At 38.3% G+C, this 23,252-nt stretch overlaps 11 protein-coding genes across 11 annotated transcripts; 9 read left to right on the top strand and 2 right to left on the bottom strand.

Moving 5' to 3' along the window:
- Window positions 1–295: 295 nt before the first annotated feature.
- L201_005224 (uncharacterized protein) lies at window positions 296–823 on the bottom strand (the record flags this gene model as incomplete). The annotated part of the gene is made up of 2 exons (XM_066220957.1): window positions 296–678; window positions 739–823. The coding sequence occupies 2 exons, from the start codon at window positions 821–823 to the stop codon at window positions 296–298; spliced, it is 468 nt and encodes a 155-aa protein (XP_066077054.1).
- Window positions 824–2,019: 1,196 nt separating this feature from the next.
- L201_005223 (5-formyltetrahydrofolate cyclo-ligase) lies at window positions 2,020–3,031 on the bottom strand (the record flags this gene model as incomplete). Its single annotated transcript, XM_066220956.1, has 6 exons — window positions 2,020–2,141; window positions 2,203–2,275; window positions 2,338–2,411; window positions 2,475–2,672; window positions 2,734–2,862; window positions 2,935–3,031. The coding sequence occupies 6 exons, from the start codon at window positions 3,029–3,031 to the stop codon at window positions 2,020–2,022; spliced, it is 693 nt and encodes a 230-aa protein (XP_066077053.1).
- Window positions 3,032–3,371: 340 nt separating this feature from the next.
- Window positions 3,372–6,583, top strand: L201_005222 (uncharacterized protein; the record flags this gene model as incomplete). Its single annotated transcript, XM_066220955.1, has 13 exons — window positions 3,372–3,423; window positions 3,481–3,574; window positions 3,641–3,722; window positions 3,783–3,881; window positions 3,949–4,105; window positions 4,162–4,280; window positions 4,346–4,735; window positions 4,794–5,727; window positions 5,794–5,864; window positions 5,940–6,114; window positions 6,174–6,257; window positions 6,326–6,403; window positions 6,468–6,583. 13 exons carry the CDS (start codon window positions 3,372–3,374, stop codon window positions 6,581–6,583), a joined length of 2,451 nt encoding a protein of 816 aa, XP_066077052.1.
- An 813-nt stretch (window positions 6,584–7,396) lies between these two features.
- On the top strand, window positions 7,397–8,780 carry L201_005221 (uncharacterized protein; the record flags this gene model as incomplete). The annotated part of the gene is made up of 4 exons (XM_066220954.1): window positions 7,397–7,619; window positions 7,701–8,264; window positions 8,340–8,463; window positions 8,531–8,780. The coding sequence occupies 4 exons, from the start codon at window positions 7,397–7,399 to the stop codon at window positions 8,778–8,780; spliced, it is 1,161 nt and encodes a 386-aa protein (XP_066077051.1).
- Window positions 8,781–10,083: 1,303 nt separating this feature from the next.
- L201_005220 (uncharacterized protein) lies at window positions 10,084–11,562 on the top strand (the record flags this gene model as incomplete). Its single annotated transcript, XM_066220953.1, has 7 exons — window positions 10,084–10,377; window positions 10,460–10,494; window positions 10,574–10,686; window positions 10,753–10,902; window positions 10,979–11,048; window positions 11,129–11,358; window positions 11,432–11,562. 7 exons carry the CDS (start codon window positions 10,084–10,086, stop codon window positions 11,560–11,562), a joined length of 1,023 nt encoding a protein of 340 aa, XP_066077050.1.
- Window positions 11,563–12,056: 494 nt separating this feature from the next.
- On the top strand, window positions 12,057–12,875 carry L201_005219 (uncharacterized protein; the record flags this gene model as incomplete). The annotated part of the gene is made up of 4 exons (XM_066220952.1): window positions 12,057–12,246; window positions 12,304–12,373; window positions 12,439–12,605; window positions 12,730–12,875. The coding sequence occupies 4 exons, from the start codon at window positions 12,057–12,059 to the stop codon at window positions 12,873–12,875; spliced, it is 573 nt and encodes a 190-aa protein (XP_066077049.1).
- Window positions 12,876–14,731: 1,856 nt separating this feature from the next.
- L201_005218 (uncharacterized protein) lies at window positions 14,732–16,014 on the top strand (the record flags this gene model as incomplete). Its single annotated transcript, XM_066220951.1, has 4 exons — window positions 14,732–15,022; window positions 15,100–15,409; window positions 15,498–15,797; window positions 15,884–16,014. 4 exons carry the CDS (start codon window positions 14,732–14,734, stop codon window positions 16,012–16,014), a joined length of 1,032 nt encoding a protein of 343 aa, XP_066077048.1.
- Window positions 16,015–17,298: 1,284 nt separating this feature from the next.
- L201_005217 (uncharacterized protein) lies at window positions 17,299–17,993 on the top strand (the record flags this gene model as incomplete). The annotated part of the gene is made up of 4 exons (XM_066220950.1): window positions 17,299–17,441; window positions 17,564–17,676; window positions 17,759–17,778; window positions 17,871–17,993. 4 exons carry the CDS (start codon window positions 17,299–17,301, stop codon window positions 17,991–17,993), a joined length of 399 nt encoding a protein of 132 aa, XP_066077047.1.
- A 495-nt stretch (window positions 17,994–18,488) lies between these two features.
- Window positions 18,489–19,542, top strand: L201_005216 (uncharacterized protein; the record flags this gene model as incomplete). The annotated part of the gene is made up of 4 exons (XM_066220949.1): window positions 18,489–18,611; window positions 18,745–18,800; window positions 18,933–19,266; window positions 19,402–19,542. 4 exons carry the CDS (start codon window positions 18,489–18,491, stop codon window positions 19,540–19,542), a joined length of 654 nt encoding a protein of 217 aa, XP_066077046.1.
- A 540-nt stretch (window positions 19,543–20,082) lies between these two features.
- On the top strand, window positions 20,083–21,061 carry L201_005215 (uncharacterized protein; the record flags this gene model as incomplete). The annotated part of the gene is made up of 4 exons (XM_066220948.1): window positions 20,083–20,208; window positions 20,287–20,342; window positions 20,432–20,756; window positions 20,921–21,061. 4 exons carry the CDS (start codon window positions 20,083–20,085, stop codon window positions 21,059–21,061), a joined length of 648 nt encoding a protein of 215 aa, XP_066077045.1.
- Window positions 21,062–22,320: 1,259 nt separating this feature from the next.
- On the top strand, window positions 22,321–23,058 carry L201_005214 (uncharacterized protein; the record flags this gene model as incomplete). Its single annotated transcript, XM_066220947.1, has 3 exons — window positions 22,321–22,469; window positions 22,665–22,821; window positions 22,939–23,058. The coding sequence occupies 3 exons, from the start codon at window positions 22,321–22,323 to the stop codon at window positions 23,056–23,058; spliced, it is 426 nt and encodes a 141-aa protein (XP_066077044.1).
- Window positions 23,059–23,252: the final 194 nt, after the last annotated feature.

Below are 23,252 nucleotides of genomic sequence, written 5' to 3'. Positions count from 1 at the left end.
TCGAAGAAGGGTTATATTTATAGTAAGGTCGACCTGCATTATCCCTTACAAAGTGCCAATCAGACGAAAGAGCGCTAGTGTCTACGGAAGAATAGTCACTTGGTATGCCCCGATAATCGTGATATTCATCAACTTCCTCAGGTTGATAGAAACTTAAAAAGTCATTTTCAGTAACGTTTGGATTCTTCAAAAGATTATTCACAACGTGATCCCATTTGGATTGGTAAATTCTCCCTGTAGATGAATTAAGTTAACTTGATTGATGTATACTTCAGTCTCAAATTAAAAAGGTCAACTAACCAGCTCTATCAGTCCCAGCAACGGTACCATAGCTTGCTCTGAACTTCTTGATATCTCGAACGGGAACACCTTCCTCAAATCTACCATTTGTTTCTTGCTTGAGAAGATTCAAGAGTGAGTCCCCGGATGTACGATTAAGCTTTAACTGTTCTACAACAGTCAACAATTCACTTTCGACCCGCTGTAGCATCTGATTGGTTACGTCTATCATGATTTCATTGCGGACGGTCTTCTTAGATTCTTCATCAAGTTCAGTTGAGACGACTTCGTTAGCATGAAGAAGCTCTACGAGATGAGGTTTAAGCTGTTTAGTTCTGTCAGATCTTGCTTTGAGTTGCATTCTTAAATATTCACTGAAAGCACCTTTCATAGTGGTTTCTGTTCCAATAGAGCCGTCGCGATAAAGGTTAGTAGGCACTTGGGTTAGTATTCGCTCACTTTGGCCAAGCGAAACTCCATCTGAAGAGTTATGGGTATTTGAAAGTTCAATTGAAACTGGAATTGAATCAGTGGCGGAATCCATGTTGATGACAGTCAATTGGCAAAAATCTTAGGCTAATTTAATAGATTTATGTGAAAGATGAAATGATTCTGTTTGGTTTCTCGATATGATAGGATGGGATGAGAGTATTGTGAATATTTTGTCGAGTGGCGAGCGGGAATACTGTAGAGGCTTTATATGGGTTTTTGTGTTTGTTCATGTTCCTCATTGGTATGAGTGGTATGAGTAAGGGAGTGTAAGAAGTCAAACTTGGCGCAAAGGATCAAATCGTTTGAGAAGAAGCATGACCTTTCATACTGTCTCCTCGATAACGTTGGTGAGTCGGTCACCGTTGGTCGCACTTCACCAAAGGATCGGAAAGGGATGAAGGGATGACAGGAAGACAATGTAAATACGAATTAAAGGTTTCTCTGCGGTGATAAATTCGTACTGATAACAACCATACATACAGCCTATAGTTTCCCGTATACAGCAACCAGATCCTGAAAGCGCAGTGGTTTAAGAGGGAGTGACTAGAAGTTTATGCAACAATATGCATGAGTGAGTTCCGTTCAGTCAATAAATAAAGTGTCAAAGTAAAATCAGTACATCGTTCTACAATATCATAATAGTAGACAGTTTCCCACATTTTTTACGGCCTATATGTAGGACTCTCCACTCCTATGCAAAAGAAAGGGCAATGCTTCCCCCATGAAAAGAACCGGTAGGTGTAGTTCCTAAGTCGGTGACTTAATTGCCTTCTTCGAGATAATTGAAAACTGAAAAATGTTTATCCTCGAAGTTTGGGTCTTTCGATATGTCATCGGTGATCATGTCCCACATGGATTCGGTCGGTTCACCTAGGAAGCAGACGAGTATTAATAGATGAACTGTTTTTGAAACCAGACCGTATGTAGATTCATGTAGTCACTCACCGTTCGCACCTTTTTCAGAGACAGGTCAATACTGTCTCTTCACATACTTAAGATCTCACAGTGGTAAAAGGATGGAGGAGTGGTGGGGGGAGGACTCGTGAAGGAGTGATACCAGGAGAACAGATGTGTGTGGAATCATAAATGCGAACTCACAATGGTAATACATACAGTAACCGTAACATGACGATATGTAACTCTTCTACCCTTCCAATCGTGATGATTTCGTATACTGTACAGATTATGAGTCTACCTTTTCAAGGTGAATATCTAACGACTTGAATTCCGTATAATCCGCTCAGAAATTTAATTATCCTTCCGCCAAACTATACCATGAGGTGAGATGACTCCATCCAACCTGAAATCATGTTCCGTAGTCGGTACTTTTTCTCCTTTCTCCAGGATTTGAGGTGATAGTGCCAATGCGACTATTGAAGCTAATCAGCTTTTGATCATGACACTCTTGATACATTAAGTCGGCTCGCTCACCTAATAAAGGAGATCGCTTTTTCGAAGTATACGATAGCAAAAATCTATCATAATATGCTTTACCTCTTCCAAGCTGATGACAATGTCAGATCAAACGCTTCCCATTTTTATGAGAAGACTCGGTGAATGACTTACACGATTACATTGCTCATCAAAAGCTACACCAGGTATCAGAATTACGTCAAGTGGGGAAGCCGAACGGTTTATAGCTTTAGGCAGATTGTCAGCTGATATTGAATCTTCTAGTAAATAAAGGGTGAAGCGTAACTTACCATCTTCCCTTATATCCCCTTCCACATCATTTCTAGTCTCTCCTGGATCTAGTATACCCCACTTGTCTAAAGGACATTTTTCCAGATCAGCAGGTGAATATAGTCTGAGCATTTTCATGTCTTGTTCTGATGTCTGAGGTTGAGCTTCTGGACTACGGGATGGTGGAGGTGGTATGAAAGGTGTATATAATGTTGTGCCTTTGACCAAGAACGCGATCAACAGCCATTGATAATACATAACCGAGTGTATCATGCTTACCTCTTTTTAGTATATGGTCTACTATACCATTCGTCCGTAATTCCCCATGTTTCATACTCAAATAACATCCTACAGATTTCGCTTCCTTGAAGAAAGGCTGATCCAGCAGTATCCTAAAAACAGCTTGCGCTATCCAGATGATCTATTAGCATGAGATTCTTCTTGTTTCTGTATGTGTTTGCTTGGATAAGATATACTTACATTGTTTTTCCACTTCGGCATCTGTCATGCCCTTCAAAGTCCTCAACATTGACTTACGCAAAGAAGATTTGAGAGCGAAAGCTGCTGCTGTTGACATATCTGAAGGAGTACTTGTCGTTCCACCTATTATAGTGGGTTCCATCGGTATGACAAGTTAGACAGACTACAATTATAAGAATGTATATTCAGATTGAAGATTTAAAGAAGATAGAAAGAGGAATGTGATTCTCATCGGGTTATCGATAACCGCAGCTGGTGGGTATTGAATTACGTAATTTGCAAGAATTTCCGAAATATCTGAAAAAGTCAAACTGAAGATAAGCGATTGTCAGAAAATGTTAACATGCTTATATCTATTCACCATAATCTACATTCATCGATAATTCATAGCTTATTCTTCTCAGTCTCCCATCACAGAGCTGGCCCAAACAGCTAAAATGCAGCCTCCTACACTGCCGAGGACGCTCATCTTGGATTACTACGATTCTTGTGAGCTGGATCTTGGATAACATTTGAACATGATCAAAACTAAACATTTTCGCACAGATACCAACAATCTCCTTTGTCTTTTCACTCAATTGTACAGCGATGCAGAAGTGCTTCAGAAAGTGGTAGTAATCAAGGCAGACAAGTATACATGGTCTGTAGATCATTACAAAGTTACCCTACACTTCAATGACTGACTAATCCGCATTTCTTCCTACAGGTCTGAATTTCAAGAACATGTATTGCCAAACATCGATTGTGTGATCTTATCTCCTGGTCCTGGAAGGCCAGATAACCCATCTGTAAGCTTCGTTCCTATTATGTAACGACATAATCAGGAGTGTGCTGATACAACCCGACAGGATATTGGCTTTGCCTTGGATCTATTGCGATCTCACGCTGTACCAATCTTAGGTGTATGTTTAGGTCATCAAGCGATAGGTGTAGCTTTTGGTGCTAAAGTGAGTGATGTTCCTGTTATATCATAGCCTCAATGATTCAGCCCTCTAAAGTTTACTCTACAAATAGATCATAAACATTCCCAAGATCACTCATGGCCATGTAGTCTCGATTGCGCCAATCACTCGAGCAAACGGCCTGTTTGGTTCACCCTTTTGGCAATCATCTGGACGAGAGGACAAGTTTCAAGTGGTTGTGTATAACAGTTTAACAGTAGATCCGAATTGTTAGTATCGTGAACAGTCATAACTGGATTCATTTCCGACTGACCTTCCTCATTAGCTATTCCCGATGAACTGGAAGTCACGGCTTGGTCAGTTTCTACAAATGATCGACCAAGTACTGTACAAGGTTTAAGACATAAGGAATATCCAATTTGGGGAGTGCAATACCATCCGGAAGTAAGTACAGGCTTATTGAAATACCTGAGGCATGTTTTTACAGATGACTAACTCATAACATTTAGTCAATCTCGTCAACAAGGGGATCAGCACTACTACAATCATTCCTTGCCAAAGTCAACGAAACCAACTCAGCACAATCTGTATATCCTCCTTTACCCGCTCACATCATATCATCCTGCGCCTACCGAGTTTCAGCAATTGCTCGATCCCGACCTTCTACACGCCCATCTTCAGCTCTTCCTACACCACCTGTAACGCCTTCGCCTTCTCGCGCACCATCTCGAATTGGATCTAGGAGAAATGGGCTAAAGTTGCAGGAAAAGCGCTTGGGCGATATAGGAAAAGAATTGAGGACTCAAAATGTATTCGAAAGTCTGGTGAAAGAGAATAGGGCTGGATCAAGGAAAGGGAAGGAAAAGGCAATTGGCGAGATTTGGTTAGATGGTCAAACCGTAAGCATTTATCGTCACCTCATGTTGGCAAAAACTGACCTATATACCCATCTATCAGCCTACAAGATCCACTACCACTTCCTTAGCCACACCGTCATTCCTATTATCCTACTCGTTATCATCTCGTACTGTCACCTTACATAGGTCATCACTTCCACCTTCTCACCTTTCTTTATCCGATCATACAACGTTCTGGGATTGGTTTTCTGCTGCCTCACATGTAATAACTTCCTCTTTAGCGACATCACCTGCAGAAGGATGGAGAGGTGGTTGGGTTGGATATTTCGGTTATGAGATGAAAGCCGAATCTCTGCAAGGATATAAGAGACCTGCTCGCGCGGAGAGAGGAGAAAATACAGTTGAAGAGGTGGACGCATGTTGGGGTTGGGTAGATCGATTAACGGAGAGGACTAGTGACGGAGAATGGATTGTTCGAGGTATAACGAAAGAAGGGGATTTACAGCTGGATCTCGCCTCAGAGGACGATGATGATGATATTTCAATGATAAATTGGCTTAGATCTCATGATATAACGTTTGGGGCTAGTCAGGAGAAATGGTCTGAATATTCGCAAAGTGTTAAAGATGTTCTCAACAACCCTTCAACCAACGCTATCACATCTGCATCGGCTTTCCCTACATTCCGACCGAATGCTACTGGATCAGATTATCGACAACGTATAGATGCATGTCGAGAAGCTATACGTCAAGGTGAATCATATGAATTAACACTTACAACTAAATTTTCAGCTTCTACCTCATCTCTTCCCCAGGAGGAACAACTTGATCCATATTCACTTTATCTTCGACTACGCACATTCAATCCAGCATATTATTCAACATATCTTAATTTCCCAACAATAGCTACATCACGTGGTCAAGGATTATCAATCTTATCATCTAGTCCAGAAAGATTTTTGAAAATAGATAAAAATAGGAGAGTAGAAATGATGCCTATAAAAGGGACCAGAGCAAGAGTAAAACCTGGACAATGTGCATGTACATCTACTACAGGTTGTAAAGGAAAAGATATCGGTAGTGAAGCTTGTGTTGAAGAAGGTAAAAGGGTAGATGAGATGATAGGTGAAGAACTGAGAACAGATTTGAAAGAGAGGGCTGAAAATCTAATGGTAAGTCATTCAACACTGTTTCCGTCTTGTACATTCTACCTTTATTAGTCAGCGAGTGCTGATACTTTTTGCTAGATTGTTGATTTGATCCGTTCAGATCTTCTCTCGTGCTGTACACCTTCGACCGTTTCTGTACCTAAACTTATCGCCTTAGAGTCGTATGGTGTACATAATTTGGTTACTACTGTTCAAGGGACTTTGGCGGAAAACGTGGGCAGTGTAGAATGTGTCAGAAGGTGTTTCCCTCCTGGTAAGCATATAGTAGTCGAGTATGTCCAATTTATTTTGTTATTGACAACCTCTGATTAGGCTCAATGACTGGCGCACCTAAATTAAGGTCTGTACAGATGTTAGATGATTTCGAAAGTGAGAAGCGACGAGGGATATATTCAGGTAAGTCAAATCAAAATTCTTTTCAAAATTCTTCCCCCCCGGAAGAGATTGACCCTCGTTTCTTGCAGGTTGTCTTGGTTATTTCTCGGTAGATGGTGTATCGGATCTTAGTGTAGTGATTAGAACAATCGTTGCTGAAGGAAACCGTAAGCTCGATCCATGGCTTGTTCTTTTGTAGAAGCATTGGCTGATTCCCCTTGATCACTGTAGAATTAAGTATAGGTGCTGGTGGTGCTATTACTTGGCTATCAAATAGAGATAGCGAATGGGAAGAAGTTCTCACCAAAGTAGGAAGTGTAGTAGGAAAGTTAGACCATGTGCAGTAAACAAAGCATATTCAGCAGCCACACTATATTCAGTATCAATATAATCATACAACTGCAATGCATTGTTTACATCACAATCACCTTTCAATTTGCAGTTTTAGTTGGATGCCGAAAGTCACCTTATCTTTAGTCTATTCAAGAGCTCCTCTACCTAAAATAGCTGTCGGCTCAGGAGATTGAGTGTACCGAATAATGGGTCTTGGCTTTGGAGACTCTCGCTAGATTAATGCAACCCTTCAGCTTCGAATCCATTCTATTCCACTTGGCTTGTTGATTGTAAGTGGATTAGACTTATACTATTAAAGTTTAGAATGTATCTACTGCTCTGAATATGTAAACACCACTGGAAACACTCGGTGAAACAAGTGAGGTAGTGTGTAGTCTTACTCAGGAAAGGTATGATGTGTCAGATATCCGTATCAAAGGAAGGATAGTGGCAAAGGAGACCAAGATGTACGAGAGGTATAGGATGTATATACATTGGGTATATATTATGCTGCAATTACTACTGAGCTCTTTAGTACACGTCGGTCGATTAGCTAATCAAAGCTTGGGAAATCAATCTCAGTTATAACTACCTCAAATAAATTAAAAAAAACCCATAAACATAAACTGCAAAAAGTCCAACCCTAAAGCCATAAGTCAACGAATCACCAATCCAACATATAATATCGATAAAATAGAGGAAAAAAGATATAAAGTAAAAATAGTATAATCAAGTTTTTTGTAGAAAACAATTAAAAAGATATAGGGAATACATAGCATAAATCTCTTCATTGGAAAATAAAGTCACTGTTTTGATAAAATAACATAATGTTCAGATCCATCCTCAAAAACGCTGATGCAGGCTCAAAAACAGGAACTGGAAGTTCGATCCTTTCTAGATCGTCGGGATCTTCTTCCAATACAAATTCTGATCTACCCAATAGAAATAATAAAGAATCGTGGTTCTCGCAAACGATTTCCAAACCTTATCGACAAGCATGGAGTAATGTTGGTGCATCATTCAATGATTACCGAAATAGAACAGCTAAATGTAAGTTCTGTTAATAAGTCTTCTCAATGAATCTAGTAAAACAGAAGCATTACCAGTGCTGATCAACCTCGATGACTTTAGTCATAGCAACAAATTCTTCCAGTAACTTCAGCTCAACTCATCCATCAAACTCGTCTGCGACAACCTCTACAACTACAACTTCACATTCAAGACGAACCCCATCTGTTTATCACAATTATTACCATTTTCATGGCACTAATTCGGGCGGCTTCAGTAAATACGATCTTGCAAGAAGACACTTTTGGCCACCACCTGGACCTAGTCTATATACTGTTGATAATACAAGGTCAGCGTTTGGAACCTCACGACATACTCCTGGCGCCACAGCCCCAACTACTCAATCTAGCATCAACTCCTCGGTTTTAAGTGATTCTCCCATACCCCCAACTAAGAGATTCAGCGTCGACTCCTCTATTTCAAGTGAACCCGAACATGAACCATGGTCAGATAAAGGGGATATTTCGCTCAGTCCATCATCTCAAACCGACCTTGATCCACCATTCCCCCCAGGAGAATCATTAGCATGGACTAGACCTGATAATTCATCCATATTTAAATCACCTGATGATAATGGCAAAAACCAAATTCCAGATACCCTCGACCTGGATACAAGTTTTGATGAGAGTTGAAGGTTTAAGGCTGGTAAAACTCCCGCTGCATCTCCTACTAGAGCTAATTCGTTATTTGGTGGATATTCAGATGATCCTCTATCAATACTTACAACTTCCAATACAGCTTCTAATACTCGCCAATCAATGAGTGGATATAGTATGGAAGATCATAGCAGAAATTTGGCTAAAATCTTAGAAAGTTCAATAGCGGAGTGCGTATTCGCGAAATTACATCGAATCTTGTTATTGTCAACTAATACCATTCTTTTGATCTCTTAGCCATGAAGGAACATATGATTCTATCACGTCACACATTGATTTCACTAAAACAGGGTCCAATATCTCAATAAAAATAACAAATCATTTCCATAATTCCCGTCCAAATGAAACTGAATTGACTGGTAAAACTAGTAATAGTAGTAGTGTCTCCATGACAGAATCCGAAATACAACAGCATAAAGTGGATCCAGCGACTAACATTCAAAATAAATTCTTCTACAAACCAGGGTTGTGGGGAGAGAAAAGGTAGAATACCAGTTCTGTGAGACTGTATGTATACAGTACAATGATGCAATCTTAAGTATCACCTTCATTTTCAATTGATGACTCACATTATTGATCATGTACAAGCATCCAACTATATTCTGAAGGTGAATTAGATCTTAACAGGTCGACCAAGTTATCCTTGTTTGCACAGGTTTCTGCTCGTAGAGCATCATATGCATTTACAGACTTCTGCTGAAGGATCCGTAGTCATTACAGTACAGTACTTGGAGCAGGTCCAGAAAGCTATCTCTTTAGGTACGTATCTGTAGATCAGGTACCCAAGCTTATCTCGTTCCGGTTGCGAGTGCCATCCGCAGTTCTTTCAAATCGCAAATATTATTCTGATTGATCATACAGTATCAGCTAGTGTATGTTTGGGAATCTGTTTTGGTCAAACCGATTTGCTACATAAGCTGACAAGTCATTTGTCTTGCGCTAGAAGTGTTTATCTCTTGAGTTTCTCAGATGGTGAGGGTAGATTCAAATAAGTAGCTGTAATATGGATACAGGATGAAAGTGAACTGACATATTAAAAGCGTTGAGTATGATTACATAATGCTATGTGTTTCAGTTACCGAGCGGAATTGTAAGATCGGATTCATCTCATTCACGTTCATTTCACAGAGAATGAAACAACATTGATTGATTCAATTTGCTGATTGCAATAGCTTACTATGGAACAGCAACAAGTCTCACTAGTTCTAGTCCACCTCACTCGTTTCAGCGAGTCCGGCCTGGTTTCTGAATATCAGAGTCATGGATGCTCAATTTCGTCATTTTGAATCACCTCATCCGTGGACGATTTGAAACACGGTAAGTCAATGAATGGAATTCATAGATAACGTTCATCTTGGCAAAACACTTGACTATAGCATCATCAAGTGATATAGAGCTGATTATCTATCTACTCCATTATTCGATTTTACTATTAGCATCCTTGTCCAATAACGTCTGATTGAATTGCAAACTAATGATACCGCTCATATATCAAGGGAGAGTAGTGGTATCGACTTAGATATAATGCTACTCGAGACATTCAAAATGAAAGGCGAACTTTCATGCACGGGTTTCTTAGCAGGTCATGAGGTCCCCGATGAATCGTTTGGCTCAATCTATCGTCATGAAAGGTCAGTAACAAAGATGTAGTTTATATACGGTACGTACAGTATAAAAAGAGACTCAGTTGAACCTTTCTAACATTTTTTCCCCAACCGACAACAGATTTTTACCAATTCTTATCGGATAACCCAATAGCATAACACAATCTCCTATTAGCCAACTTCAACATGTACCTCTCCTCCATACTTTCACTCTTAATCTTCACCTCCACAATTGTGGAAGCTTCACCTATCAACAAACGATATTCAGGAGTCAAAATTCAATCTTATAGATCACGTAAATGTCTATCACCTATCGGACCATCAATAACATTTGGTGATGGTACTTTAGTAGCTACAGTTGATTGTAATCAAGCTAAAACTTGGGATATTAATCCTGGAAGTGGTTCAGTCTTATTACACGATAACAATAGATTTGCTTTAGATGCTGGCGATGGTAGAACTAATAATGAAATTGTCAAAGTGAGCTGTGATGCCATATATTCTTCTTTTTTTCCCCTTCTCCCTTAGAGGTTCTTGACTGATCATTCAAGGCGATGCATAGCTTTGGACCTCATATCCTACTCTTTTCCAACAAACGTGAGTCGATAATCGTCTTTGGAGGGGGAGGATTAAGGCAGAACAAATGCTGACAACGTATAACCTCATATCAACTTAGCTGGTTCCTCACAGGAGATTTGAGAATCGCTATAACAGGCGGTGATCAATGTCTTGATGAATCGGAAAATGGTCCGCAAACTTATAAGTGTTACACTGGGAATACGAATCAGAGTATGTTCGGACCTATAAGTTCACATACGAATTGTCAGCTTACTCTGTTGATGCTGGTTTCATTAGTTTGGTATATCCTGGATGGAGGTAATTCTACTCCACCTCCTGCATCATCCAGCGCTTCACCTTCAGTGACTTCATCTGCTACTCAACCTTCTCAAAGTAGTACCAGTGAAGTCTTTAAAGATCCTTCAAATACTTCAAGACGTATTCATCGTAAGTTCAGTCTGCCACCTTGAATATCTATAATAGCAGTCACCTCACAGGCTGACTTTGATTTGTACTTGTGTAGCCAACAACGATAACGGACTTTGTGTAACTGCTGGAAATGGTTTCATCACTGCTGGATCATCTGTAAACATGTAAGTTGTTGTTTAAACATCATCTCACACCACCCTATATACTATGGCTTATCTAAGTTTGTACCTCTGTTTGATCACAGTGCTGCCTGTTACGACACCAAAGATCCGGTATTCAAAGCTCAGTCATTCAACATTGCGGCAGGCTCGAAATCAGATTATATCAGATCAGCTTCAAATTCCAATTTATGTTTAGACGTTGGTACAAATCCTGGATCAGGTTCTAGAGTATACATCTCGGATTGTTCTTCAACTACTACTACCGTAACTAAATGGAATTATATGGTTGATAAAATTTCAGTTGATGGAAAAAGTAAGTCAGCGCTACAAATACACATGAGCGTATCGAAAACTTTTGTCAGCTGACGATATTTATTGAATATTAGATCTTTGTCTCGATCGCGAACTCAATTCAGGTACGACCAAAGGTAGATCACTTGATTATTTAGCCAATCTACAAGTTTGGGAATGTTTCCCTGACAACCAACAACAACTCTTCACTCTCTATCCACTCTAAAGCATCACTCAACAGTATACCAAAGCTCATATGGTTTCACCCTCTTAGAGAATGGATGACAAGTAGTGTTTTTCTGTTTGGAATTTGAAAAGGACAATGGACAATGGTTTCGTTTGATAAGTCATAATGGACAATAAATATGAAAAACAAACAATAAAGTATAATATGGTATGCAAACACGTGTTTTTCGGGCTCCTTTTCCATGACATGCTAATCTATCATACTTCACCATCAGCATCAGTTGTAGGCAATGACGATACTGATGGTAATGATGAAATATGAGGCATGATCATTGCTCGGCAATGCTGAGTCTCGCCATCAACTTAGTATAGCTTTCGAACTTGCTTGCATTAACTATATTCTTGCTGAACATCGTAAACCAGGTCTGGTCTGTCCTAGTCAATACCAATACTCGTACTTCATTATTACATTAGAGGTCCTTGTGACAAGTTTCGCTCAAATCACTAAATTTACCTGGTCTCTAATCACAGAAGATGGTATTATTTACTTCATTAATGGTTCTGGTTATTACTACTTTATCTACTTTAGGGATTCCTACTTTCCTAGACAATTTTAACCTCAAACGTCAAAATGCGTCTTCCTGCAGACCCGAAGTTTCACCTAATATACCTTATGGTCAAGTATACGAGGACCACCCAATTGAAAAGGGTCAACGTATCCATCGTAAGTTGAGTTTGATCTTCCCTGTTTTAGTTGCCAAAATACTGATAATCACCGTAGCGTATGGAAGACCTGATCTTTGCGTGATGGTACAACATGGTGTAGCTGGTGCGAATCAACTAATGGATATGTAAGTCTGGCAGAAACCGGTACAATATCGATGCCTTGCCTTTCGCTTATAACCCAGCGTTATAGAGCATACTGTTTACCCTACACTTCACCATACGTATCTCTGCAACTCTGGAATATTACTCAAGGGATCTCAACACGTGTCTTCCTTCAAGCTCATCCCGATCTTTGCTTGGCTGTAGCAGGACCGACACCTAGAAATGGTGCTCGACTTCAGACATACGGATGTGGAAGTACCACCTACGAAAAAGATTGGTTTTGAGATGATATCACGTTAGCTTTGACTTTGGATGGTGGTGAGAATCTCGATCCCAATTATCACTCAATCGTATTAATAATCGAATTTGTTCCGTGCAGATACTTCTAAAAAGAATCAACTTTGTCTTGATGTCGAACGTGATTCTCCAATAACGCTCCAACAGCCTTATGATAAATTACAAAGATTACAAATTTGGTCATGTATCGAAGGAAATCCACAACAGGAATTTACCATTCTTGGTTGAGATCATCTAGATTGTATTACGCTGCCGGTAGATGAATGTCTATCATATATACCGCTGTTTTATATTTGTAAAAATCATTCATGCATTCGAGAATTGCCTTTCAAGGTCAGTCTAACTATTCTATTTCTTGGAATGCATAATAGGTCTCCGGATATATCAAGAAGCCTTCTTGTTTAGACACCCGTCTCACCGTCTCACACCGGCTATAGTTCGAATATCCCCAGATTATTCTATCTTTCAACCGAATACATCACCGAGACCACGGTCAAGCCATTTCAGTCTGTGAATGGAAGTCAAGTGATGTTGAGTGTTCTATCTGATAATACACCGAGAAACGCTTTTGTCGTTATTCCTACGGCTATCGGACAGGTACACAGCTTTCGAAATAAACTTTATCATGTCGAGCGATTAATGCGTAACCCACTTCACCATTTCTGGTATTTGAGCATCAACAATTAGTTGAAACCTCTGTGGACCGAGTTGTCCCGAGAGATTATTTTGATGTGGGCGCTTGATCGAAATTGACACAGCTTTATACAAAAGGATATCATGGTTAATGGGGAAATCAATGCAAACAAACGATCATAACCCCCATCGACATTCACTGTACGCCACACTTGAATGTGAAGCAGTTTTCTTGTATGTGTACGTATATCCAAACAAGTCAACTGTTTACTTTGCAAGTGTATATATGTAAGCATTCATGCTTGTCCATAAGGGGATTGTGTGTTATGATCATTCCGTATGATGACCCATAATTAGCCGCTGCCAAGAAACGTCCGATGGATGATGAATGGCTATGTTTGTGCCTGAACAACCATGCTTAATAACTTTGGTTCTCCGCATTTGTTTACATCGTCCAACTGTAACCCCTTCTTTAGTGTTATATTTTTACTCTTTCAGGTAAACAAACATAACAAACCACACAAACAAACATGCTGTCACATATGGATACCCCAGATGTTGTTGTTTTCTTTTAGGTAATTCCATTACGATCTTTCCATATCCGCAGTAGAATTCCGCCAAGACTTTCTACATTTGGCCCTGTCTCACCGAGATAAACGTTGGAAGAAAAGGATGAAAGGAGTAAACAACTTCTCTTCAAAACATGATCGACGGACAAGGCTAGATCAAAGCTTATTCTAAACAATTTACATAGCCTACTACTGACCATACGTCCGACTGATACTCATCCCGATCTTACCCATCCGTATGACCACCAAAACATAAACATTGCTAAAGAGGAAGAATTCCAAATTACTGTCCACGTCATAAAAAGAAGAACGCCCAAAATCTGGTCCACTTTTGACTTGTCTACACTACTGACATTCCTACCCAAACGTGGTATATTCTATAATATATGATATGTTCCGATGAACATGTACTATTTCCTTTCCGGAAAGCAGAACATCGGGAAAAAAAAACAAGGTTATCCTGCCTTTTCATAAGCAACATTCATCAGACAGAACATTCAATGTGGAAACATTGAGTTTTCCGACTTGAAAGGTCATATGACCGGACGACGTATACAACAAAAGTTGTTTTATTGTTTGTTTGCTTTTTGTTTATGTATATGGTATTAAACAAATATCGGACCGGCCGAAACTATATTGAGATGGAATGTCAACATATATAAAGGGTTGATTTCTCGAGAGGAAATTCAATTTTATTCTTCTTCATTCATCAAACTAACAAATTATTTCTTCTCAAATCGCCTTTTCTAGCATCATCAATCTTAATTATAATAACACCAATCCTCTTGGTATATCACAGACACATCTATATATAATATACTTTTAAATCATTTTAACTTTGTTTCCAATTAAACACAACAAGTACAGTATTTAAACGCCACAATGCAATTCTCATCACTTTTAGCTTTACTTCCTTTCTTAGCTATTGCTACAGCTTCACCAGTTGATCGATCAACTGATAAACGATACAACGGTGTTAGAATCAAGTCTAACAGAAATGGACAATGTCTTTCCGGTCCAGGTGATTCATTTGTTGACGGTGTTAGAGTTCAAACTGTCGATTGCGCCAATGCTCAAAAATGGACTATCAACCCTGGTTCCGGTTCCATCATCCATTCCTCAGGTCTCGCTCTTGATGCTGGAACAGGAAGAGATAACAATGAAATTGTCAAAGTGAGTCTTCTTACATGTGTATCAAAGCTTATATAAAAAGAGGAAGGCTGACGTAAAAACAAACACAATTCAACCAGCTTTGGAAATCTTACCCTACCTTATTCCAACAAACTTGGTACTTGACTCCAGATAACAGAATTGCCATTACTGGCGGTGATCAATGTTTGGACCAAGGTAGTTGGGAAGGAACACAAACTTGGAAATGCACCACCGGAAACGATAATCAAGTTTGGTTCCCTATCGATGACAACGGAAACGCTTTAAGTTCAACTGGTGATGGAAACAATGGTGGATCTACACCAGCTCCAGGTGGAAACACCCCATCTCCTACAATTCCAGTAAAAGATGTCTACTCTGATCCTAAAGATGGTTCTCATAGACTCCATCGTAAGTAGATCGATGCAATTTAGCTTGGAGACCTTGACTTTTTGCTAATTGACGATTTGTGGCTTTTTTTTTCTCATACTGTACATAGCTGGTGGAAGACAAGATTTATGTGTTACAGTAGATTTCGCTTCAGTCAGCAATGGAACTACAGTTGATATTTCATACTGTGCACCAAACGATTCAGAAAATTCCAAATATCAATTATTCTGGATTACAGGTGGTAATAGAGGTGAAATCAAATTAAGAGATTTCCCTGATAAATGTTTAGATTCAAATCCATTTGGTGAAAATGGTCAAGTTGTTTTCATTAACGATTGTGATAAATCAGCCGTTTCTCAAAGATGGGATTACAGAGGTGATAAATTAAAGATTGATGATGCTTCAGTTAGTAAGTATCGATTTTCATCATTCCCGCTTAAAAGACTCCTTTCTCGATCTTAAATAGATAACTGACCCCACCTTTTTTTAACTCAGATCAATGTCTTGACGTTACGTTAAATTCCGGTAGAATCGAAACTAAACCATACGATATCGAACAAAGATTACAAAATTGGGAATGTGTTGAAGGAAACACCAACCAAATCTTCACTATCAAATACGATTAAGTATTTCGAGATACTATGCAGGAGGAATTGATCGCTTGGTTTCTCAGCTGATGGAATTTCGAGAAATCAATTAAATGGACAATAAATATAGGACACTTATAATTAAAACATTAAAACATTTTTTTTCATATTGTGTATATTCTGGGACTCTTTATTATCAATCTGTTGTCATATCTTATCCCAAAAAATATATAGCTCATATAATGAATATAATACTGCCACTATGAGTTTCCTGCTTTCCGCAGGGCATTTCAAATATCAAATTAGACAAGGCATACAATAAGATATGTACACCTTGCCCTTGTCCATAACGATGTGATAGACTCTTGGTCCGCTATTTGCAATGCACAGGACAACCCCTGGAAAGGATGCAAGGTGAAGAGTGGAATTTACTGTGACTTGCGGTGAACTTTTTGTGATTCAGCTACTACACCCGGGTAGTGTCATCTCCTAATCATCATCACAATTTCCTGTATGCGTGCAAAACAGCGGTTGAGTTAAACCCATTACAAAATCGTAGCAACTGATCGAGACGACCTGACCGGATTGATCCTTTGCTATTAGGTTAAGTTATTATTATTGTATCCACAATTAGTATCACGGGCAGAAGCAAGATCAATCAAATCAATCGAAATATCTATCAAATCAACTCTCGGAGTGACCGGAGATTTGAACATCTACTGTATGAAGACATGCTTCTGACCGATCAATCAACTTGAAATTCACTCTGGGAATACGCTATAGATAGAATGGATTTCTCGCTTAATTTTTTGAGAGTGTTGAATTCAGCCTCACGCAAATCTCATTGTCAACAGGCCTTGGTAACTTGAAATCCTTCGAAGGTAATATCCAGTAGACCGAAAGAAGAATACACAGATACACAGATACGCCCTAATCTTATTCATACCTTTTTTCCCACAGAGTATAAAAATCATCAATGTCTCTCATCAGGATCGAGTATTTAAGTGGAACAATCTGCCAAGAAACGTTGTGGACCCACACCGCAATTCCTTCTGGCCGATCACGATTGATGTTAAAATAAGAAGGAGAAGAAGAGAGCCACTAACATTGGTGCACGTTGACAACATAGCTGAAGCATTTAGCCGAGAAAAGACTAAACTGAATTTACAATCGCATAGACTGAAAAAAATATATATACTTGAGTTTCAGTTTTTCTTTTCGATACCAAGTCTATCATTCCCCTTTCTAATTCACACTTAGAAAAGTCACATTAATATCCATAATATACCATCTGATACTCAAACCACTGTTCAATTGTCAACGATGTTATCTAAAGTAATCTTCACTTTAATCACTTCACTCGCTATTGCAGGTTCAGCTTCTGCTAAACCTGTTGAACCTCATTATCCTGAACCTGTTTTCGTACTTAGACCTGAGAACGTTAGTATGGACCAATTCCAACAACAGTAAGTTGAAACTTTTTGCAACTTAATCATACTTTTACTCTCCATATCTTCTGTAAAAAAAAACTTTTACTCATCATATCCGTCTTCATCTCCCAACTGACCAATTTTCTGCTCAAAAATAGATTCCTTACTCTCTGTCCTAAATTTTATGCTGGAAAGCCTGGTGTAACAGATAGACCTATTTTCATCTTTGAAACTTTCCAAGAAAGATTTGAAAAAGATATTTGGCATGGTAGTAAGTTTTGACATCGATTTCTTGATATTATCAAAAGTAAACATCGATGAACTGATCTCAATAAAATCCTTTGATCTGATAGGAAAAGCTTCGGTTCAATGTGTAAGTATGCTTTTATACCTCAATTCACTGGCTTACCTGGAGCAATCAAATACTGACATTGAACACTTCTCTCTTCTATACGCTCAATGTAGATTTACCAATTTCCTACTGCCGAGTACCAAAACATCGGTGTTGATGTAGCTATGGCTCTTGGTGGAGATGGTATTATTACTATTGATCCTATCGAAACTAACCCTACTCCTGTTGAAGACTAAAGCAACGTAGTATATACAGCCATGCTTGAATATGACAATCTGGGCTGGGCATCCATACATATGGCTTGTAGGAATTGTCTTGCTAGGTTATGCTAAAGAAATGGAAGAATGCATCATTCGTCATTCGTTATCTTGCTGTAATTTTACTTCACTGATAGGCTCGGTCTTATCTCGGTCATCGGTCCATTCCGAGATTTCAGGAAAATCGTCTTTCAACCTCATGGACAACTGAAGAGATGAAATGGAACGCATGGTGCACAACTTGCATGTTTATATTTGCGCTTCTCTCTTAGCAATATGGTGTGATCTCTTATGCTGATAGACACCCACAAATGATAGTCCTCCCTCGACTCAAATGGACAACTACGAGCTTACTGTCGAAAGAATTCGTCATCATGTAGATAACTTTATTGGATCTTCTGACAAGATTTCACCAATAGATCTAAAAGCTCTGAATTAACCGCAGCATCTCACCTGCTCGAGTAGTACCATACTATGTCGCAGAGTAAAATTGTGAGGCAGTCTCCCGTGCAATCTGGACTCGATGGACCGTACCTACTGTTATCAAATTCAGACTATAGATTGACTTTATGGAAGGATGATGACGTACAGGAGGCTGTGAGTGTTGTTGTTGGATTACATCCCTTCATAGTCGTTCTGAAGACTTCACGGTTGATATTCGTGTAAAGTACCTGTTCTCCCTATTATATAATGTTGACTTATGAATTGCCCTTTATCTCTCGTTTCGTAGATTGATCTTTGGAATCATCCTGAAGTTGGTAGATGGGCATGTTTCAGATCATATCCGTAAGTATGATCTATCTATCTATTCAAACTAAATCACCAGATTTAGTGCTTTCATTTCGATCCCTTTCTTTCTCTTCAGACGCAAGAAAAAAACATTATAATTGACTTTCGACTTTTCCTTCTCCTTTTCAGATATACCACACAAGCATATAAATGGATATCCAATATAATACCCTCTCAACTCAACTCTGCTGAAACCTTCTTATCAAATAATCCTGAAGAGGTGTTAGAAAATCTGAAGAAATGTGATTTATTCCCATTATCTGCATTGAGGGACAAGAATACAGGCAAAGTAATTGGATTTTGTAATATAGGGTATAAAGCTCCTGAAGACGATAAACCACAAGGAACTTGGGAAATTGCATATGATATACATCCCAATTTACAAGGTAAAGGAATAGGTAGAAAGTTGATAATTGCTTTATTGGATTTTGCTAGATATGCTGGAATTAAGGAAATTATCGCCGTGAGTTGTAGTAGCATTAATTGCAGATTTTAGCTGCTATTAGCTGCTATTATCGTTATCTTCTAAAACGTGTCCTTTTTAATACAAATGGTATGCATTCAAGCTGATGTATCATACCGATATGTAACATTTTAGTATGTCGAAGTTCTTAATATACCATCAACCACTTTCCTCCAAAAATTAGGTTTTGTATATTTCGAAGAGAAAACTCAAAAATGGCCTGATAATAAAGGTGGTGGTGAGAGAATCATTCGCGGGTATGCCAAGACATTATAGTCATACACCAGATAGATGTTTAGCAAAAGAATCAAGGCTGTGATTAGAATGATATAAAATCAAGATCAACGAAAGATCAGAGAGGTTGTAAGGTGACGCAACATGTTTTCAGTTGACAACACGATAGATATATAGATCAATGCTTAAATTGGAAACTCTGCAATGATACATGCATACGATTTCCCTTTCCCAACTGTTGATGAAGAGATCAATATCAAGATTGTCATAAGATAGCAATTCAATTATCTATGTAGCTTGACACAACAAAGTCTGCATATGATCGTCTATCAAACGATTTTATCGAGTCGGACCGATATAACAAAGGTAAACGCGTGGGTCATAATTCATTATTTAATCTATTTTAATCTAAGCTTAAGCTCATAATCTTCAACTTTTAACATTGATAAGATGGTATTGGTGAAAGTACATTGCATTTCGAAGTACTTGCTGTGCATATAAAGTAACAATACATAGCTAAATCTCATACCTAACATAAACAAGCAATAACTTGGTTTTTCCCGATTGAAAGAAACAAAAAGAATGTCGGAACCATCAAAACAACTTGCACATTCGCCTGTTCAACAAGGACCCGAAGGACCGTTTCTTCAATTGAGAAATTTCGATTATAGATTAACGACATGGAAAGAGGAAGACGTAGATGATGCTGTGAGCTACCACTGTCAGAAGGCTGTCTTTTAAGGGCATTCACTAACCTATAATCTGATTATGATGATTATTTGACAGGTGGAATTGTTTGATCATCCGAATGTTGGTAAATGGGCATGTCTACGACCGTTCCCGTGAGTTGGCTTCAATACTACAAATCCTCAATAATGCACTATATACGTATACAAGATACTTAGAATGATTAACAACTTATAATTCATAGATATACACCATCTCATTTCGATTTCATCTCTGCTTTAATCCCTCAACACCTCTCAATCGCCCAATCATTCTTATCAGACAATCCACCCCGACTCATTTTGGAGGAATTAGCAAAATGTCCAATGTATCCTTTGAGTGCATTGCGTCAATCAAAAACTGGTAAAGTAGTTGGATCATGTAATATAGGACCATCACAAAAAGAAATAGGAAGTTGGGAGATTGCTTATGATTTACATCCTGATTTACAAGGTAAAGGTATAGCTAAAGAGATGGTTAAGACTCTATTGGAATTTTCGAAATGGATAGGTATAGAAAAAGTCGTTGCTGTACGTACCCTCTAATCTACCCGATCAACCATTTCCAACTAAAATCCCTCAAAAATTTCAGCTTTTATCTCTCGCCTCCTTCTGATCGATCAGCTCCTCATATGCTTCGATCTTCTTATTGTTCTTAACACTAACGACGTTCCATTTAATCTTTCACTAATCAGTTTTGCGAGCCTTTCAATATACCTTCTTCGAACCTTTTAAAAAAACTAGGATTCACTTATATTGGTGAGAAGACGTTGAAATATCCAGAGGAAAAAGGTGGTGATGAAAGGGTTATACATGGATATTCAATTTCATTGTGATGTAGTTTATACATGCGGTTGTAAATGAGCTGAAGACGAGCGGTATGTTTGTTAGACACATTTTATACTGGGCTGCATGCATGATGATCTCGCTATTTTGGTTCAACGTAAAGAAAAGTCGAATTTCAGAACCAAATAGAACGGTAATGAACCCAGTCCAGATAAAATATAGCAAGGTGCAAGATCTGGCTGGTAATACCCGCGTCCTCACCCTTACCGTATGTAACGATTTTTTACTACAAGAAGAGAGAGAAGCCTTTCAAAACGCGGTACGTAGAAAGTACGGCATACACTATATGAACAGCTGTCGTCACAGAAAAGATTACGCTGGTCAGAAGCGGTGTTTATTTCATGCTCAGGATCAAGCTAAAATTTAGAAACAAAGGGTAACGGCAGCATGCCAAAAGGGCAGACAAGATCGGTGACTTCCTGGGTATGTTTTCTGAAACCTAGTTCTACCGCTTTCGAAAACACCGCTATTATTACTGTCTTAGACGGATGTCGCTGGTCTGCTGTAGTTCAGGTGTAGAGAAGAGGATAACGTCATGTTCTCGAGAACCGTTCAGTCTTCGTTTATGGAAAAAAGGCCTTTTTATCCTGTTTTATCATTAAGCTATCTTCACTAAATATACATTACGTGAGTTTTGCATCGTCGACATTCAAGGCAGTTTCTCCTTTGTTTATATTGACGATTTCGTACGAGTACAGTAAATTCTGTAATCAAGGGGTTGAGGTAAAAATACATGTACTGTATTGCAAACAGGAGAAAGGAGTATGAAGCTACACAAAAAAAAAAAAAAGGTATCTCTTCCCTTCCTCCCTTCACTCCCGTTATACCTACTTTAGAAACAGGCTTACGACATTAAGGAATTGCCTTTAAACCTATTGATCACGGTAGGCAAGATTTAACGCATGAAATGGGTCATTAATTCTAGTACATAAGTATACGTGTAGTCTGTGCATGAAACTTGAGATGTTCACATGAGCCAAAATATAAACACTCCTAAGTTCATCAATCATCATTTTAATTATCATTCATCTGTAGAATCTAGGTTTACAAAATTCATAAATACTGCTATCTCATCATCCAGTGATACATCGTCGATACTTACAGAGCTTTTCAACAGAGAAATCTATTTTTCTTACTTTATATCATATTAGAGTCAAGCAGAAGGAATATTCTCACTATAAAGTCTTATAGCAATATTACAATAACAACCACAACCACGACAACAACCTTAAAACAGACGATAACCAAAATGTTCGGTCCAACAATTAAATTACCTTTATTGATTATATCATTAATAACATTATTAGTAGTTATAGATGCGAAAAGAACAAGAGATATCCCTAAAGCTTTACCAGTTAAAGTACCTGATTATTTTGATAGATGGGATTTTACAACAGAGTGAGTTTTTGATTGTACCCTTCATTACCCGCAATTGTCTGTGAATATATATTATTGTTGTGTGATCACTCGCGGAACATCTAATGCCAAACTTGATCACATTGGGTACTATGGAGAGCTCTACTACATGGTGTATGAAGAATTGTGTTCAAAGAACTGAAATGCTGACTTGATATTCGGTGTATTTATTGATAGATTCAATAATCTATGTACAGGTATCTTCCCTGATGATGGTGAATCTACCACACCAATTTTAAAAGAAACAAATGCTGAACCAGCTAAATCAAGTCAATTCAATATACAATCAAGAGTATCTGATTTAAAAGGTAGTGTTTTATTTTCAGTTAGTTGTGTGAGTTAACTATATTTCTTATTCGCATTTGATTTAATTTAAATAAATCATTCAATATTTGCTACAGTCCACAATGTTGACTTCAAAGCTGATCCATATGTTATTTACATTATATAGATATACCGTTATTCAGATGGTCAAGATCATCAATTAGGTTCATATATAGCTGAACAATTAGGTGGAAGAACTTTGGCTGTTGAAGAGCATTTAAGTAAAAGAAAATTAAGTAAAAGATAAGATAAATTGATTTAGGGTTCCAATCATCTTTGTCCGTTTGATCTGATTCGAAATTTTGAAGAATCCTTTACAACATTTTATATCCTACCTTCCATTTTTTTCATTAATACGCCTAAAATAAAGTTCACGGACAAATCGGTCTCATCCTATCATATCCAGAATAATATCTACTCTATATAACCGCAATTTTTTTC

Source organism: Kwoniella dendrophila, chromosome 6, assembly GCF_036810415.1.
Source record: "Kwoniella dendrophila CBS 6074 chromosome 6, complete sequence".
Classification (NCBI taxonomy): Eukaryota; Fungi; Basidiomycota; class Tremellomycetes; order Tremellales; family Cryptococcaceae; genus Kwoniella; species Kwoniella dendrophila.
The sequence above is the reverse complement of the archived record's forward strand: the minus strand, read 5'-3'. Positions and strand labels throughout refer to the sequence as shown.